Source organism: Scaptodrosophila lebanonensis, unplaced genomic scaffold, assembly GCF_003285725.1.
Source record: "Scaptodrosophila lebanonensis strain 11010-0011.00,11010-0021.00 unplaced genomic scaffold, SlebRS2 tig00000001-arrow-pilon, whole genome shotgun sequence".
Lineage (NCBI taxonomy): Eukaryota > Metazoa > Arthropoda > Insecta > Diptera > Drosophilidae > Scaptodrosophila > Scaptodrosophila lebanonensis.
Window position 1 is genome coordinate 9,656,948 of NW_022060529.1, and position 19,690 is coordinate 9,676,637.

A 19,690-nucleotide genomic window follows, 5' to 3' on the forward strand; every position below is an offset into this window, starting at 1 on the left:
CTATACAAGTAACTTCCCCAAGTAAAAGTATTGCAATATTTTATCTTTTATGTGTGTGTATGTAAAACGACATAATATGCTAAACATATCTTGAATCTACAATATCTTGGGATTTTAAACTTTATTATCAACACAAGGTAGTCATTCCTTGGATTTAAAGCAAAGATGGAGGCCCTGCAGCAATTACAAATTTCATTGCATACCTTCAAGGCGCAAATGAAAGAAATTCAATACGTGTATATTATTACAAGATTAGCCGATACTAGAAGACGTTCGATTTGCCACTAAATATGAAAAATATTTGTTAACATAATTTAGAAAAGGAAAATGCAGATTTTTGTGGCGTTGCCTTTTCTCATGACTTGTTATAAATTTATGCAACACATATAGATAACCACATTATTTCTAGAATAGGTACAGCAACACTAGGTGGAATAATATCCAACCACACGCTCCACGTCAAGCTTCATAAGTTGGGACAAGCACTTAGGAAATTATGTGCCCTTGGGTGTTGCACACCGCATAAAGTTCCGACAAAATCAAATTTTCTGTTATAATGCTGGAAACTAATCGCTTTTTAATCGCAAGTTAACCAATAGTTCTCGAAAGGTACTCGTATTTTATTCCTGCTACTACAATTTCCTCAGAGTTCAATTAATGCTGTTTATTTTGTATTCCAACCGTCAATTTCCTTTCCCTGTTTATAAGCTCTCAAAAATAATGTAAAATTTTAATTTCAATTAAAGAGGGAATGTTGGTTAATGTAGAATTTCTTGTCTCGATTTTTCCTATGTTTTTTTTCACATACTTAGCTGATAAATAATGTAAAGACGAACAAAATATGTAAAACACCTACCGCGTATTATATATTTATAATATACAGTACATAGTATAAAATGCGATGAACATTTGATGTTTTTATTTTTTACACCCTTATCTTGAGCAACGGCTTGGTAAAACAGGTCACCGAACACTTTTTAGCTTTAAGTTGGACAACTTTATCTACATAGAAGTAATGATTGTGTGATATATATTCTGCAATTGACTTAATTTTATTTGTTGTGCATTTAGGTAACACATTTTTTTCTACGATACTAAAGGCCTTCCATGCTGAAAATGCCGACATAAAACCTTTTATTAGAATCATTATGGTTTTCAATTACATTAAAGTGTTTGTTAATTGCATTGTTGCACGGGACATTTTGTTCGAATTAGTACGCAATTAAACGGACTTCAGCACTTAAATGCATTGCGACCACCGTGGAGGCAATGGCCAGCATTATCTGTTGGTTGAGCGACAATAAGTGCAGTAATGTACAGAACGATAAGTGGGAGAAATTAAAATATCAGAACAGTGAATGCAAATTTGCACCAGCATGATGGTATGGAACAATGTACTGTATATGTTACGGCAGCCATGCCAACTGGCAGGCACAAATACAAGCGTAGGCAGAAATGATGGCGTCTGCATGCATTTCTGTATATATCTCTGAATTGATATTTCAATCAGTTCGTGGACATGAATGAAGCTTCTTTTGGGTCGCAATTAACGTTGCCGTTGCAAATAATGATGACACATTTTTTTATTTAGCTTCGTTCATGGTATTTGAACTCATGCTGCTTAAATAAAGAAATACTGAACATATGTGTTTATCCAGATATAGATTAGTCATGTGTTTTTCCCAACGACTCGCAATTTTCTGAAGTCTTTTCAAAATTGGTGCACTATATCATATAGCTGTCATGGGGAAGCCAAAAAATCAAAGAAATCAAAAGAAAACTTATTACTAATTTAGTTTAAATTATTCATAGGAAACAAGAATGGCCTCACGAACTCAACAAGAAATGTTACTCTTGTGATCGCCCTCAGGCCCTGTAATTTTTAACACAAAATTTATATGGTATGGGATTTGAATCGTTAGATAAACTAAAACTAAAGTTTTAATAACTTTAACACGAGAGTATTATAACTTTAAACTTTAACTGAAAAGCATGTTTAGGTGCAACTATTCCTGGTGTTTTTCTATAGTCATTGTGACTGTACAATCTGCGCATACAACTGAAATAAAGGCAAAGGCCTCTTGTGCAGCAATTTCCGCCAGGGCAAGAGCAGCAATCCGGCCGAGGTCAAGTTGGAGGTGGATAGAGGCGTATTGTTGAAGCGTTCATCTAAGCCGATGCGGGCTTGTAAGGGAGTTAAATAAACCTCGAGTGAACATCAACAACAGCAACTTCAGGAAGAACAACAACAACAGCAATAACTACAACAATAAAACTGGCATGGAGAAAGGTGAAATGCAACTATGTATAATTAAAAGTTTGCAGTTGCTGACTTAAACGCAAAACAGTCGATAGACCATGCCGCCACCGCCCTCTAACTGACAATGTATGTATACTATGTACATTTTGAGAACGGAAATTGCTTTCTGCGCAACTTCCACTTGTTTTACATGATAAATTTTTTAGTATCCTCACTTCCTCACTGATGTCATTAGCCACTTGAGCTACTTGAGCCGCTACAGCAAACAGCACACAGCATACAGCACACTGCATACAAAGGCATGTACGAGTAGAAATGCTCAGGGCTTTCAAAGTACAAGCCCAACGGTATTAATGAATTAAACGCTTTTAAGCCGTAAGTCACTTGTGGTGTCATTACTAATTGATGAAATGCAAAATCAATGTTTTGGCCAAGTGCGTGACCTCTACACTAAGCTGCCGACACACGCTGCATTGGGCGCGCTCGTCGCTTAAATTAATTTTATCTGACAGTGGCGCCCGTTGCACAACTTTTTAGATGAATTATTCTAAGCACGCGGCTGTCAGGGGCCTGTTTAAGGGCAACTTTTCGACTCGACTGAACTGGACTTAATGTGGATTGTGGATTGTATAATGGCGACTGAAGAGTGGCGAGGAGCGGACTGTTGTTGCCTGTAGCGACTCAACTGTGCGCCGTGTTTGTTTTGAACAGGTCTTGGTGGCTGCTGCTACTGCTGCTGTTGCTGTTTTACTTTTCAATTCTTTTACATAATTGTATTTGCCTTTTTCTTTCTCTCCTTTCTGTGCGCAAGTTTCGCCTTACTGGTTATTTTTCATCTTTTCTGCTTGCTTTTTTTGGGCGCTGTGGCCAGCAACTTTAACTGTTAAATTGTTAAAAAATTACAAATAAATTAAATGAGTTGCGGCATGTCGAAAGGGATGAAATGCCCGAAGAGTAAACGTGGACCAGTATATATTCCCAATAATTAGTTTGTGTTGACTTTTCAATTTGATTTCGCGATGCTTTTGAAGTGACTTTCTGTATATGGAAGTCGGGCAAAAAAAAAATTGTCAACATGCTGACGACAGCAACGGACAAAAAAAGGCAGCAAAACAAAAACAAAAAAAAAGACAACCAACAACCAGGCTAAGAGTATTCACAGCTACTTGTGTAGACATATTTGCTTTGCGTAGTTGTTGTTGCCATTATGTCCATTAGTGATGGCGTCGTACAATTTAGGTCAAATGATGCTGTGCATTAATGGCCCATGGCTAAAATCCACCCAGAACGGACAAACCCATGCCGAAATATCCCAAACATTACAACGTTCGCACACATACTCTTATGCGTATGTTCGAGTATATAGTACGTACATAAGTGCACAGCTTCTTGTAAAATGCCTGAAGTCACATAAACTTGAGCAATCTATCCCGTTTGTCCGCCTCTGAGGCACAGAGAATATCAAATTTAAGCACAAATACACACATACCTTCTCCCTCTCTCTTTCTTCGTCACTGTATTCCTCTGCCATTCAGCATAATCGCATTGAATTTAATGTCAAGCGATTTCTAACTTATAGTACGAGTATATGTATGTACTATATGTATATCGCTTTATGATTTTCATGCATTTCGAAACACTTTGTTGTACTTCTGACTGGCTCTTCAGCCCGGCCATTCCTCTGGTACTATACTATACTAATAAAAGAAATACTTTTGAACTTTTCCACTCTACCATTGGCGTTTCTGCCTTCTCCCGTTCGCACATAATAAAAATTGACTTCATTTTGGTTGGTCATTTCATAATTTTTTCAGGCTTAGGCTTAACAGCAACAGCTATACACGCGCCCTGGTCGACAATCAGACAGATGGAGGATGTGAATCCGAAGTCGAAGCCCCATGACTGTACTTTAATTTAATTTCAAATTCAACAGAAATGCTGGCAAACTTCGTTCTTCAGTTTTTATTAGCTTTTATTATTTTTTCGCTTCGCTGTGAAGCACCGAAATAAACGCGCTTTAATATGCACGAGCAAACGCAGAAGACATGAACTTGTATATATGTACGACTACATATATATGCATACGTCAACAGGCGAATGTGCGCCCAGTGGCTATGTATGTGTATGTGTGTATACGCCACCCCCATGAGCAAGCATATGTACATACGTACGTATACACTCGTATGTATGCATGTATGTATGTACATATGCCGTTGTGATTGTCGCTCGCTCCGCAATTATACGTATGACCGTTGAATGTCATGTGCAATTGGTAATTTGATTGTGGTCATAATAGTTTACCGCAAACGCGCTCATGGCGGCACTATCATTGCAGCACACGCACACACACACACACACACACACACACACACACACATCCATGCAACATTTTCACTAACGCGCGCTGGAAATGAAAATGAAAATCATATCATACATGGCCACTGGCCACAGTTTGTCATGTTCGTCGTGTTCGAATTTCTTGCTGCCTCTGCGTTATATGAATGCATAGTATGTGTGTAGGTATGTGGGTGCATATGTGTGCAGTTATTTTAGCCAGAACACAAATCCGAAAATGGCTCAAAATGTCTTTTTGCGCTGCACGACCCGCGCTTCAAGCAGATAATAATCGACGCAATTTTCATCCAAATGGTCGAACGACTATAAAACTAATTTGCACCCGAATTTGTTAAATTTGTCATGAAGTTGATGATATTTTAAAAATCGATAGCAATTATATTTTTGCACTTCTCATGGTATGTTTGTTTGTATGCAAATTATGCACCAGTCCGGCCTTATTTTTTTATTGTATAAATTATTTACAATTCTTTGCCAAAAGTTTCAAGTTCTTTAGCCTAAGCATATGATAAAGTGAACCTACATATCTGCGATCCTGTAAAGCGGGCACTAACTTGTTTTAAGCATTAAATAATATTACTTTTTAAAATACTCTCACATGCGCTGCCGAATTTTCTTGACGAGTTAATAATATGCAAGTAAAATGTGCTTTTAAACGCCATATTTTTTGTATTTATGTACTCGTTTTTATATTCATGAAAATAAGAATGCAATTTATGGCCGTCAGAGCGCCTTTTGAAAAATGCGATCCAGATAATAATAACTGATTAAATTGCCAGAGTATCCAGACTAACGGAACACGTCTTTGTGCATCATCGCTTGTGTCTGGCAAGCACATTGATGCCGAGACGTGATAAGAATGCTGTACATTCCATGCAGCCCTTGATGAAAATTCCCAACGCTTTGCCACTTCATCATATCCTTCTGAAGCATATAATAACTATCAGTTGATGTTCGTTATGTACAGAAAATAGTGTTCCCAGTAGACACAGTTACTTGCTCTGCTTACGTGAAGATATGAGTCGATACTTTTATAGTGCACATTACTTATTATATCATATTCCTGTACAATACGAAGGCGACATTGAACTTATATTAAAGCAAACTAAATTAAATACTACCTCCTTTTCATAATAGCTTTGGGATACAACGAAACATTTAATATGTTTCCCCTTGCCTAATGTAAGCTTTAGAAATAGTTCAGTCAAGTAAATTGATAAGCCCGTTAAAATGTATTTAAGTTTCGTTCAAACTAAATACTGTAGAGGATTTCCTTTCGCTTCTTCATTTCCTTTGGTTGCTTTTTCTTCGCTGCTGTTTTCCTTGCGGCCATTTTTAGTTCGAAAGTATGTACAAGTATATACATACTTGTATTATAATTTTTTATGCAATGCAGCAAATGCGCAGTAATTGTACTTATTGTATTGAAATGCGGAAACTTGCGAAATAAAAAAGGGCAGAAGAAACAAAAAACCGTAGACAAGAAGACGCGCTGCTGCAGCATCACGTCCATACCCCTACCCCTATCCGTCTCCATACCCTTACTTATCAACTGTAACCACTTGCCCTAGACTCAACTAATGGCAAAAAAAAAAAAAAAATTTAATCCGCTTAGCATTGCTGTGTCATCGTCAGACTGATGCTGCAAGGCGTTGGCAAATTGGCCCAAAAGGAGAACTTAATTTTGTTTGTTACGTAATTAAAAGACAAATTAACAAATTGCTGCGCCTTAAAGAATGCCTGTGGGCTAAATTTGTGCTGCGTTTGCACAGCTAAACAAATGAAAATGTTCAAGTATTAGAGAGCAGTGGCAAAGTTTCGGTCATATTTAGTTGCGGGCTTGCCTTTCTTTCCACAAACTGGTTGCAAATTAAGTTGCCAATTTACTGCAATTGGAATGGCCATCGGTCGTGTTTTATCTTTTTCGCTTTCGAAGGACTTACTATTAATCCGACAGTTAATCCCTGCCGCATAGTACGTTCGACCAAATGCAGAGTGGCTGGCCGACTTTCTGGCAAAATATTGCGCCCAAATTCGATATAGCAAGCATATTGACATATGTTTGCCGCCAGCGTACAAATGGCAGACAAGAGCAATGAAACTCAGACACACGCATGCTTCTGGCCAAAGATAATAGGTTTATGGCCACAGATCATTGTACGATTAATTTTCGCAGTCTGTGCTCGAATAAACGGTAGAGATGTGTCAGATTTCGATTGAATTCTATTCTAGTTCAAATATTTGCTTTCACAAATGAACTGTGAAAATACTTTCCTAGATTTTGATTTCGCTTTCAAGTTTCGTTTTGAAAATTGTATAATAACGCTTATATACTTATTACGGCCCTTTCGGTGATCCCCACAACCTGACCAATTGTAACTTTCGGAAAATAGATACAATTATAATGTGTGGCATATATTGTGGCAGTTGTAGAAAGGTATTAGGGGAAAGAAGGAGCAAAGCGATATAAGAAAATATTCATGGGTTATGCATATTGTTGTTCAAGATTTTCAAATCTTTAGAGCTTTGAATGTTCTCCTTCTTTGGTATGGAAAGAGACTTCGAAAATAACATAAGCATTGTTGTTTAATATTCCAAAGCAACGGAAAGAGTGTTGGTCAAAACTACGAAGGATAAAATGCACCTAAATTATCTAGTTCAAAGAGAACTAAACCAGTTCTAACTAAAATGTGCAACCCCTGAGTATAGTAACAATGCGGCATTGTATTCAAGCTAATGATCTAAAATGTGCTTTGTTGACCTGCAGCCACAACCGTTCGACGAGCCCTAATCCATCCATTTGGTGTCTTCCATCCACACATACACCGATACATACATGTACATATATGTATATAGTACACGGACACACAGGTAGTCGTAGGCAATAGCAGGCCAACTCACATGTACGTTGTAATCTGGTTGCCGTTGTCGTTTGTGCGCAAAGGGCGAACGCTTTTATAATTTTTTTAATGCTGCACTTTAGTTGATAAGTCAAGCACTTGAGCAACAAATCCATGGCTACTGAGAGCCAACGCCCTCGCACTCCACAGCCCACGATTCTTTCTCTTTCTCTATCTCTCTCTCTCTCTTCACGAACCTGCTGCTGCATTTTATATTGCATTACACCTATGCTGTGACGCCACCGACGGCGACACCGACAAAGCCTTTTCAAAACGTTTGTATGCGAACTTGAGTGCCCCTTTGTGTCACACACGCATACGTGTACACACACACACTCACGCAATCGTCCCTTGTCCTCAATTTCACTCTCGCACTTTCCAACTTTCCTTTTATCTGCATGTGTTTCCCAACTACTTTTTTCAGCATTCACTTAACCGGTCTTTTCAGAGTAGCTAACGTTTTAGGTTTCTGAGCTATCCAAGAAAATAAGCTCACATATCGACTCAAAAGCTAGAGAATATTAAAGACTGTCCGTTCACTCATAAACTGTAAAAACACACTTTATTTATATTTAAGTTGATAAGGTTTTTAACCTGTACTCTTTATTATTAACCAATTATAGATACACACCAATTTATGATGCCAATTTTTGTGAATATGTAAATGACATGAAATGAAAATATTAACGACAAAATTTGCAAAGTTGAAAGTTGTTTTAAATACATATAAATAAAACTTACATTTTTATAAGCAAATTATTTTTCAATATGCATCCGACAACTTATGAGTTCTACCATTTATAATTTAACAGTACTGCAATACAATAATATACAATATTCCTTCCAAAAGGTTGACATAACTTAGGGTTGTACGCGGAATGCGAACGGACACCAGAACTCACCACAACTGTATTCTCATTTCATGTCGCCGCCAGGACAGAAATGGACAAAGTTTTATAGACAGGCAACACAAAGCATAAAACTGAGGCATACATATGTATGTGCCCCAGGGATCAAGATAGCAAAGTAGAGCATTCAACGTTCATTACATCTCTTCCATTTAGATGTCAGATATAAAACTAAAGAGCGCGTAGCTGTGTTCATGTTTATCTATTTAAAATAAGTGAATAATCGAGTCTTTTTACTACAAAAATTTAGAAATTTGCTTTTAACTGAATTATTTAATAAGCCTCCTATTCACAGACAGCATCATGTGTATAAAAATTTAAAACATTGTATGCGTTGGATGCAAAAATAAACATGCCCCTGCAAATAATATAAGACTATTGATTTAAAATTCTCAATATTGTTTTAGAATATACACATAGCAAAATGTTTTTAATTGAAAAGATTAAAAGCTATACATATGTAACACTGACGAAAATTAAACAAACTTAGATGCAATATAATTTACAAGAATGCAAAATGTTGACGCAATTTCATTTATTGCATTTTGGTTATTTATATCTAATATTTTATCATAATTTTAATGAAAACACTTCTTACTGCAATATATTAGATGAGATAAAATTTCAAATAATCCGTTGCAAAGAACACAAATAATTCAAATATAAAAGCTTAATAATCGTATCCGTTTTAATCAGGTATTAATCAAATATTTATTGCAACACTAAGCAATTCACCTGTTCGAAATTCAAAATGTTATCTTTAAAAAAGCCGATAAGTTGCCCCGTTATTATATTTTCCCAAAGGTCGAGGTCAAGCGAAACGGAGGCTACTTAAAAAGGGAGACCAGTCTTTGTACTTTATAAACGTTAAGTTTACAATCCCAATCAGCTCAAGCGAATTATAAAATTGAATATAAGTAAAATGTAATTACAATGAAAAACTCAACTTGTTCAAGTTGTTGAATGCAGGTACAAGTATCTCTCCTACCCCATATCTCCCACACCAGTTGTTGTACCTTTAGTTATAGTTACAACATTGGCAATCACCACAAATCGCGTTTATAATTGAAAATCTCAAATTACTTACGGCCAACCGCTAAGCTTTTAATATGATTCGTATTACAGCAACTGATCCAGCTGTCGCAGTTGCCGCCGGCACTTAATCAATCTGTCAGTTACCTTTTTTAACTCAGCACGCGTAGTGATTGATGTGATGAACCAACTGCAGCTGACACAGTGCTGCTTTAAAAGTTCCAAAGCAATCGGGGATAAAAAATATTTGCACGCCACCTTTGTCGAGTTGCTATTTTATAAACTATTTTCCAATAGAGGAAACTTCTCGCATACACGCTAGCGCTTTATCAGTAAGGAGTGGAAAGTTTTCAACACAACGATGAAAAGTCCGAACAAGTTTTTAAAATAAAATTAATTTTGCATATACAGATAGCATATATATGGCTCGTTAATCTGAGAAACTTGGACTTTGAAATTTGACTTTGCAAGGTTTAATGTTTAAGACCTACACATCTAATGCCAATAAACTTTTAATTAGAAATAATTTCAAAAAGTGCATTACCAAATAATTTGGCGATGAGAAAGCTGTGCACAAGATGGCAACACTGAAACAAAAACAGCGTCGTTAGAATTTTTCAAACACGGATGGATGAAATAAAATGTCCATTACTTCACACCAGAGGTGAATTATCAGTCAAAACAAAAATCAGAAAAAGCAAAGACAGATGCACGTGGGTTAACTTTTATTTATTGTCATTTAAAAGGAAAAGCAATCATTAGAGAGTATTATGTAATCTTATTGCAACTTTTCGATTATTTCCTTCTTCCATGTTACAAGATTTACCAACAATGAAGAGATGGAATCCGCAGTTGATAGCTATTTTGAGGAGTTCTACGTTTTCTACTATAAACAGGGTGTCAAAACTACTAAACATCGCTGCCAAAGGTGTATTCGAGCTAGAAGGGGACTATGTGTTCAAAAAGGAGAATGTTCCCCAATTGCATGTGTTTTTGTTGTTAGGTAGTGTACTTCTGGGACTACTAACGTGCCATTTATATCATGCAGAGGATTCATTGCATAAAGGGACAAATCCGCATAGCCAAGTGTGCCTGTGTACTGAAGCGTTTCTATTTAAAAGCCATAAGAAATTCAAACGCAATAATTCTGCAAGAATATGAAATTTTCAGATTTGTACTTTTTCTTGTAAAAAAGTAATCTAATTTTGCGAAACCACTCGCAATACTCGTATATTGATCAAAGCGATATATTGAAATTGCTTCTACCGCAGACCGCACCCCACCCCCTCTACTAAAACACGCACATATGAATGTGTGATTCACAAAGAGCTCAAATAAAATATATATAGTATGTTATATAATAAAAATTGTGCAGTGCACCATATCGAAAAATAAAGTAAACGTTGAAAACTCTTTTCAGTCTTTATGCGCTGTACCTGGAAGGTTCTTTAGCTTTTCCACTTGTTTTGTTTTTATACTGTGCTGTTTTATATGTGTGTATGTGTGTGTGTGTGTGTGTGTGTTGATGCGAGCACATCGACCTAAAAAACAATGGCCAATAACTTAACAGTAATTAAAGGCGAAGCGTGAAACGATAAATGTCAATAGCAGACCAACTCCCAAATTTCATGCATTGCTCATACGCCTCGTTGGCACCCCACACTGCCTACAATGCAGAAGTAATTGCTAATGCTCAAATAATTCATATTCATTCAATAGGAAAAACAAGACACAACTAAACAAATAAATCTGTGTGCGCCCTAAACGACCAAAAGGCATCAAGTTGCGTTTTGATAATAAATTGAGTTTCACTTAAAATTAACCGTAATCCAAGGCGAACGTGTCAGGCCGTTCGAGCAACGACAAAGCTATAGTATATGTAAATAAAGGAGCAAGTTGCAACTTAAAGAAAACTGTAGCAGCATAGGCGTCCTATAAAATGTGGCAAAAAGCCACAAGCAACAACAAATAAAGCCGCAATACGAACACGACAATGAAACGAGCAAGTTGAACGAACTACAAGAAATTGTGGCTTTTCCAGAGACAACGACAACCGACTTGTTTCCCTTGTTTGCTTCTATGTGTGTGTGTGTGTGTGTGTGTATGTATCTCTGTGATAAAGTTAACTTACAGCAGGAAAATTAAATAAAATTACTGCTACCTCACTTAAGTTGACAATTGCCTAAGCATATTTGCCATTTGATTGATTTATTCTCGGTGTGATAGACACAACTTGAGCTGACGTAATGACGCAATGAGATTTTGTCCGGACCCAGCCAGGGAAGATTGTGGCTCGCGTAAACAGCAGCAAGAGCAGTAGAATCAGTAGCAGTAGCAGCAGCAGTTCAGCTTTTTTCAGCATAAGGCGTTGCCAATGGGCGTCCGTTCGACAGACATTCGAGGCCATTTTGTTGGCTGCCTGCCTATTTTGCTGCGCTCTATTATACTTTGGCTGCCCTTATTGTGGCACTTTGTATGTTTGTGTGTGTGCGTGTATGTGTGTGTGTGTGGATATGATTCGAGATAAGGCGCTTTTGCCAACCCAATATGAATTCACAACACCTAGCCAAACTTTGAAAGACTAAACTATATCTGGGCACACATGCCCTATGAACATATATATGGCTGCATCTATTATTGTTTTCTGTATATAATGGCTGTAAAGTTTCGTGCAGTGTACAACTTGTGCGCCCCTTTCCGGCACCGTCCACAACAGTTTCCAGCACTGACTTCCAACTTCTTTAAGCGCCACAATGCGCCATTTTGCAGCTCAATTTGCTTGCAAACAAAATGGCGTCGCCATCTACTGCACCATTACGTTCAGCGAGCTCTGTTTTTCAATTTCGTTTCTAATGGTACGAAATAATATTTTCATCTCAATTGCATTGCATTTGGCTTCATATTGATTGTTTGCATTATAAAAAAGGACATCATTAGCGTTGCTTACCTGTGCAGATGATTTTTAGACAATCAGCACGACTAAATAAAGCTTGATGGGCATTTTTTACAAATATTTCAACAATCAGATAGAAAACGACAATAATCAAAGAATCGGCAGAGCACTCAAATTTATAGTAACAGCTATTAATCGATATCGAATATAAATATTGCAATAATTAGTATAAATTACCTCTCAGTTCTTAATTTACAATGTCTTGCGGCGGCTTACACGGCGTTTAAGTATCACTTAAGGCAATTACCGTCTTAAATTAAACATTAAGTGCAAAAACGTGTTCAAGGCAATTTGAATGACTTGAAAGAAGAGAAAACGCCGCAAAATAAAGGTAAACAGTCTGTTGTGGGGCTCATCCACCACAACCAAAAATATAGCAAAAGATTGTGGCTACATATCGGCATGTGTTCCTGTTCTATTAAAAGTACCTACAGTATTATATAGTATAGTATTTGCGTTCCAGAAAAATATTTGTTCTACACAGCTAGTCTGTTTATTCAATACTGAAGATGAATATGCATTTATACAATTTCACAAACATGTCATGTTAAAAACCTTTTTTTAAGTGAAAAGTTTGTAAATGGTTGCGAAAGGTTTAGTAAGGCTTAGTTCATACTTCAATAAATTTAGCGTTACTTCATTTTACGTTGAGAGCTGCTTTCTTACATACATCAAAACTTTAAACTGGTGAAGGAAAACAACAGCTTTTATTTAAAGTCGCCTTAAACTATCCACTCGATTGGTTGATTGATAAACTACATATTTCTGAAATCAGTATTTTTTTTTTTTTTGGCAGCCATAACACATTCTTATTTCATTTAATCAGAAACTTAAAGAATGATATCTTTTGCATTAATGGTTTTCGTAATTTTTCCACTATTTGGAATTAAAAATTATGTCTTTTGTAGTTGTTGAACGATGTCAGAATGCAGTTAATGGTAGCATTTCTTATATATAAATCGACTTATTGATGGTTTCTTTAAAAGTAATATGTTACGTCAGACCATCAAGCACTTCTCAGTATTTGTTCTTCTCAGTATTTGACATAAGCATATACTAAATAAGATGTTTGATAATATACTCAATTTTGCGAGTTTGGGAAAGTTGAGACACTTATTCCCGAATCTATCCATGCAGGGCTCTATTATCTAAAAGCGTTTACACTATAACATTGGTTGATGGGATTGCTAAATATGGTATTGCCATGTTTCTAATGCCAAATGCTAACATGCACGCTCAGGATATTTTAATGTTGAGGTGAGATAAGGTTCGGTGGGTTTGGATGCGAGGCGTGTGGATACAGCCTTAAGGTGCCTGCTGCATTTAATAAACTCCTATGTGTGTAGTATAAATAGCACATAATTCAGTTCCCTACCTGTCGAATATCGGGCGGTGGTGCTGTGGTTCTGCCCAGCGCCGATGCAGCCGCCATAGGAGAAGTGATGGCTCGAGGTACCAGTGCCCGAAACAACGGCTATTTCGTCCAGCTCATGACCGGGTGAGGAGACCAGGCGCGTCGATGATGTGGCTGAGTTCCCCTGTGAGTTTTTTCTTCCACGTAGCGAGAGCACCAGCCTTTTGGCTGTGGACATGCCCGCTTTTCCTGCACTGCAAAGTAGAAAGGCAAGCATTTTTTTTATTAATCAGTAAGAAGCACTGTGGGGAGTCAACAAAAAAGATACAGCTGCTTATTTTATTAATAATTTAGAGTGTCACAGACCGGCAAAGCAACAAAGTGGAATCTTGTCTATCTAGTACCACGAATTTACATTTTTAATGCCGCCTTACGCCCTCTCTTAAATCTGAACAGAATGTTAAGAGCAAAAAAATAGCACACTTTAAATAAGCGGCATTCGTTTAGATAACAGCTAGTGAGAGAGGATATTATAAAAACAAACAAGCATCAGGAGCACGAGAAAATCTTAAAATATGCAAATATCTGCAATCAACGCTGTAGCAACACAAACAATTTTTTCCTTCATTCCACCCCACGGACAAAATATGGCAGACACATTAGCAAATTTGCATATGGTATAAAAGTCAAATGTTTGCCTTTAACATTATGAAAATACCTGCTCTGTATTAAAAATACACACACTTATGTGAATTAGTATCGGTGTATTAATATTAGAGGCAATATTTCTTGTTTACTCTGCACTGTGTGCGGATGGCAAGCTCTTAGCGAATACATCTTAAATAAAGCCACAAATGCGAACATCCCCATATTAAATATATCGACTGAGTACATATATATTACAGCATTTTCATCACCATTTCCACGGCTTCCACTTGCGTATTCCTTATCAGTTTAATATTTAATAAGTTGGCAAGCAATGTAGAGTAAAAAGATCCATACAAAGCGAAAAATATTAATAAAGGCTGCCACAGCAACAAATTCCCAATTCAACGTGACTCATCCACTTCCTGATAACATCTTGGTTCGACCCAAGCCACCATCGATATGGCTCTAAATATTCAGCTGAGTGTAAAGTTGATAAGTTGGATTAGAAAATTGTCACACAATGCTCACAACCCGTGCAACTGCTGCCACATGCTGGCAGCCCAAAGCTCTTGCCACCCAAGCATTTGTGACGCAAATGTTCCGCATATGCATGCATAAATATTATGGATGCTATATTAAAATATTTATATTAGCATCTCGGGCTGTCACCGACACCCCATCACCCCCAGCTCAATATCGTACCAATTTTAAAAGCAGCCTAGCGTATTGTGTTGATTGTGGGTGCTGTTTGTTGATCCTTTGACTCTGCGACTTCAAAGTATTTAATAACAGCATTTGACTGTATTTTATTTTTTATACTGTTATTGCGACTGTTGCGTTGCGCAATCTGTTTTTTGCTTTTGATGGGTTGCTGTCAAAAGCCAAACACACAAACACATCATCCCCACCCATCCACACACATAAATAAAACGCAAATATAATTTTACACTTGCACGTGACGAATATCAAATTTTGTGGATTTCGAACTTTGATTGAATGTCGGCGACTTTGAAGTGCATAGCAAAAAAATATTAAAAAAAATTAGTGCTAGCCGGAACACATAAATAAATATGATTTATCGCCGCACACTGCCACTACATGTGACCGCTCTGTTTTTTTTTTAATATGCTGGCAAAGCTAAAACAAGCTTAAAAGCTATTCGGAAATACTATTTGGTACGTTCTCATCAAATGTACAATTTCTGTATGGACATTGATTTCAATTGGTTTGGTTTTTATTAAAGCGTTGGAAACTGTTACTAATTATAAGAAGTCGGGTGCCGACTGGATAACTCAAGCTTTTCCAAATAAAGTGAAGTTCTATTCGGCAATAAAAAAAAAAAACACCAAAATAGAATTTAGTCCGGAAAAGGAAACAAGTCGATATAACTTGTATATTATATAGAATGAAATAAATTAACTGAAATTCTTTTTCACGACAATTGCTGAATTCGTAAGATGCTTTTTAACAAGCAGAAGGAAACTGCCTGTGGGAACGTCTGAATATCGGAAAGTGTTAAAAAGGACAAAACATGGTTATAAAAGCTCGATACTGTCCACAAGCCCAAATCTACATAAAACAGAAATTTTCACACGTAATCTATAGACAATTCTCGACCTCTATTTTAAACTTCTTCCAAATCGAATGAACATTCTTAAAATCGAATAAGCGAATACAAAAAAAAAAAGCTCGCTCGGCTGTACAATTTCTTTTTACATTGTACAGTGTTAATTATGAATATATTAAAATAAAAATAGGATTAATTATTTATTTATGTTGATATTATTTTACACTTCCATTAAAGGGCATACATAGTTTATGATTTACTCAAACGTGTTTTGTATTTTAAGCAAAGTGTTTCATGCATAAATAAATGAACATTTTTTAAATTCTTTCCTTTTTCAGTATGTATGTAACTGTGTATCTGTAATTTATAAAAACTTTTTTCTATCCTAAAATAGCAGCCAACTGGCAGTTGTGCCAAAGTCGGTTGCAAAAGAAACTCAAAGCACAGAGCCACTCATATGGCAGAAGAGCACCAGCAAACAGAAACAGCAGCAACAAAAACAACTTATGCATGACTTATTACACTTCCGTTTCCTGCATTTCTGCTGTGATTATGTACAGCGATAAAAATATTAGCAGCAGCACCTAACAACAGCAATCCAAAGCGGTAACAGGCAACAAAGCAGAAAAGCAGAAAAGTAGAAATTGTTGCCTGGCAGGCTGGCTGGCAAGCTGGCAGGCAGACAGCTTGGCAGCCTGTAAGTCAGTTTGTACGTCAGTACGTCATTCCGTCTGCCCGTTGGGCCGTAGTGCTGACGGCAGAGCCAAAAGCCAATCAAGTGTTGCCAAAACTACGTAAACACGAAAATTGCCAAACGTTGCCAAAGCAAGTGGCAAATGCCAGCAACAGTCTTCGTTGCAACGAAAGCTGAAATTGCAGCTTAAGCTTTTCTTTTTTCTGTGTGTGTGTGTGTGTATGTATGTATGTAATGTGTTCGTGAGCGTGTGTGGGTTCATGTGTTTTTGGGGTGGCAATACCGACAATTGTTTGCATTGTAAAAGTGTCAACAATATTTGCAACTCTGTTGAATTTTTACCTCTTTGGGAACCGGTCTCGCTATTACTTCACACACACACGCACACATGCATACAAACACATAAATGTATGCAAATACATGCGCGTACTTTTTCCTTTTTTATTACGTTTTATACTTGTATTTATTTTTTCTCTCTTGGTACTATGTATACACAAATATACGAGTGTGTGAATAAAAATATTATCATATTTTCGTATTTTTGTAAGTGTTGCGGAAAAAAAATACTATTATTCTTGTTTCGCTGTCGTTTGACGTGTCTGGTGGTTTGCCTTTTTACTTCTGACATACGAGCATGTATGCGCACATTATTTTTGTTTAAACAGAACGCCAATATTTTTATACACTCAACCCTACGTGTAACTAAAAAAAAAACAGTGTAGTGTGAAAGTAGCAGATGCCAATTTTGAGAAGAAAAAGTTGAGAGGAAAAAGTTATTTGGCTTACCTTAAATAGCTTGGACATTTTTCAAACTATTATTTGCTCAAAATACCAAGAATGAAAGTTGAAAAGTTTTTGTTTAATTGTATGTTTTCTTTTAAAACCAAGTATATTATTTCACATGTCCAAACAACAGCATTAAATGTTTGCTATTGATGGGTCAGCTTTTAATTGGTTTAATTGCTCAAAGCTATCGGGCTATTATGCTTCACATAATTTCACAAATATTGACATTTTCAATAAACACTCTGAACCAACAATTCAATTGAAAATTATAAGCTAAAGAAATATACTAGTATTGTACGATTTGGACTTGCAGTCATTATTAGTTTTATTTTATTTTAGGAATTGCACAGCCTATTCCCTTTTATATGTTCAAAAATCAATAAGTTACATAACTATACATACAATATTTGATTTTATTTTGTGTTAACTACACAATAATAATCATAGTATGTATATGATAGTACACTTGCTTTCATACATGAATGAACTATGAATTTAATTTCACAATCCAGTGGTAAAAACAAAATGTAATTACAAACACTCTACTAGAGCTTCAGTTTCCAGCAAGCACGAGTTGAGCAAGTTAAGAGGCGTTCGCGCTGTCTTAGTGAATGTGATTAACAGGACAATATTTATCAGGCTTGCATTGCATTGAAAGGACTTCATGCGAGAGAAAAATGAATGGCAATCAGTCTTCGGCTTGCATCAACTGAGAAAAAAGGCACACTGAAAGGGTAACTAATTAGACTGTTGCTACCCGCCTTTGACTGCACGCTCAACAACAACACTGGGAAGCTGGGTACAGAAAAAACTTTATCTTGAACCCTATCCCTGAAATTTGCGTGGTGTGTACAGCTTAAGCTTAACTGATAACAGTCCACATGCCTCTGAAGGACGGGTGGATAACTTAAAGGCACATTGGAGTGGGGACGCGTAAAGAATCGAGCTTAATTGCGATGTGGCCACTTTGTAGCCGAGGACCCTAGTGCCGAGCTTTTGATGGGTTTGACGCGCTTCCACAGGTAAATTGATTAATAATGCGTTTGACCCGATGCTCCTCGTGTTGCTATCTACTCTTGGATACCGTTAATTATTTTCCACTTTGCGGAAAAGTTGTGTAAAGTTCAAAGCCTGCGCTGCTAATTGCCTAGATCGTGCACATTAGGTAACATAAATTAACTCTAAAGAAAATGGCACAGTATAAAATGTACTTTGTATTAAATTCCAATTAAAACTCAAACAATTTAATATCACAATACTGCAATTAGCTTTTGTATAACAGTCTTACATATAAGCAGATATTATCTTTACTCTATACTGGCAAGCGAATTATTAATTACAAAATATTTACAAATAATACGAAACGAAAGTTTTTTAGTTTGTGCTTAGACGTGAAATGTTTTAAGATATCAATATTTAGTGAAGGATTAAAATCGCAGTTTATTTTTATATTTATTGATTTAAATAATTTGTTCTCTGTGTAGACATAGTCAGATGTAAACGTTTAAAATCAAAACAAAATTGTTAATATAGTATGCAACCGCATTTTTTTCACAGAGAAATCGAACGCTTTTATTGCATTTTTCTTTTATGCAAAATCATTTGCGGCAGCCGCAAAAAACGCATATGTTTTTTAAATAAATGAATAGTATAACAAATATGTGTTTTACACCATTGAATCGAAAGAGAAACTAGAATAAATTACTTATCTGCTATTTGGGTTGGCTACACATTCAAATGATATTTAACATTAATTTTCTATCCAAAATCGTAGCTAGACATTTGAATGCTATTATATTTAAATGGCCAACAACTAATGAGCGTAAAATATGTTCAGCTTCGTCCCACATGTACATTTTATTGCTGTAGTAATTGAATTTTGTGTTCTGTTGGAGTCGTTAAGTTGCAGGTACATTGTACGATTGTATCGTATCTGAAATTGCTGAAATTGTTGCCGCACAATCTGCAGCAAGAACTGCAACAACTCTGTGTCAAATTGTTGCTATCGCTGCCCGCACAAATATTTAATTGTGAGGCAAGCTTTGGGGATTTTAATTCCATTACTTAAGCTGCTTCCGCCTCTTACATGCCACAAACATACATCGCCGCATACGCCGCAAATACACATAAAGCTCGGGCAATGCCACGTCGACCTCTTCAAATGCCACAGTGTTGCACAAACGTGCGAGCTGACTGCACGCAGAACTCTGCCAAGTGATGCGCACGAATAGCA

The 19,690-nt window shown here is 36.6% G+C and overlaps 1 protein-coding gene across 1 annotated transcript in view; it reads right to left on the bottom strand.

Moving 5' to 3' along the window:
- The window catches only part of LOC115620772, a 79,660-nt gene that overhangs the window by 30,192 nt on the left and 29,778 nt on the right, over window positions 1-19,690 (bottom strand). The window contains exons 2-3 of the mRNA XM_030514183.1: window positions 13,784-14,016; window positions 2,509-2,516 (exon numbers count right to left, since the gene is read on the bottom strand). Coding sequence (XP_030370043.1) covers window positions 2,509-2,516; window positions 13,784-14,000 — 225 coding nt within the window. The 5' untranslated portion in view covers window positions 14,001-14,016. The remainder of the gene's footprint in view (window positions 1-2,508; window positions 2,517-13,783; window positions 14,017-19,690) is intronic.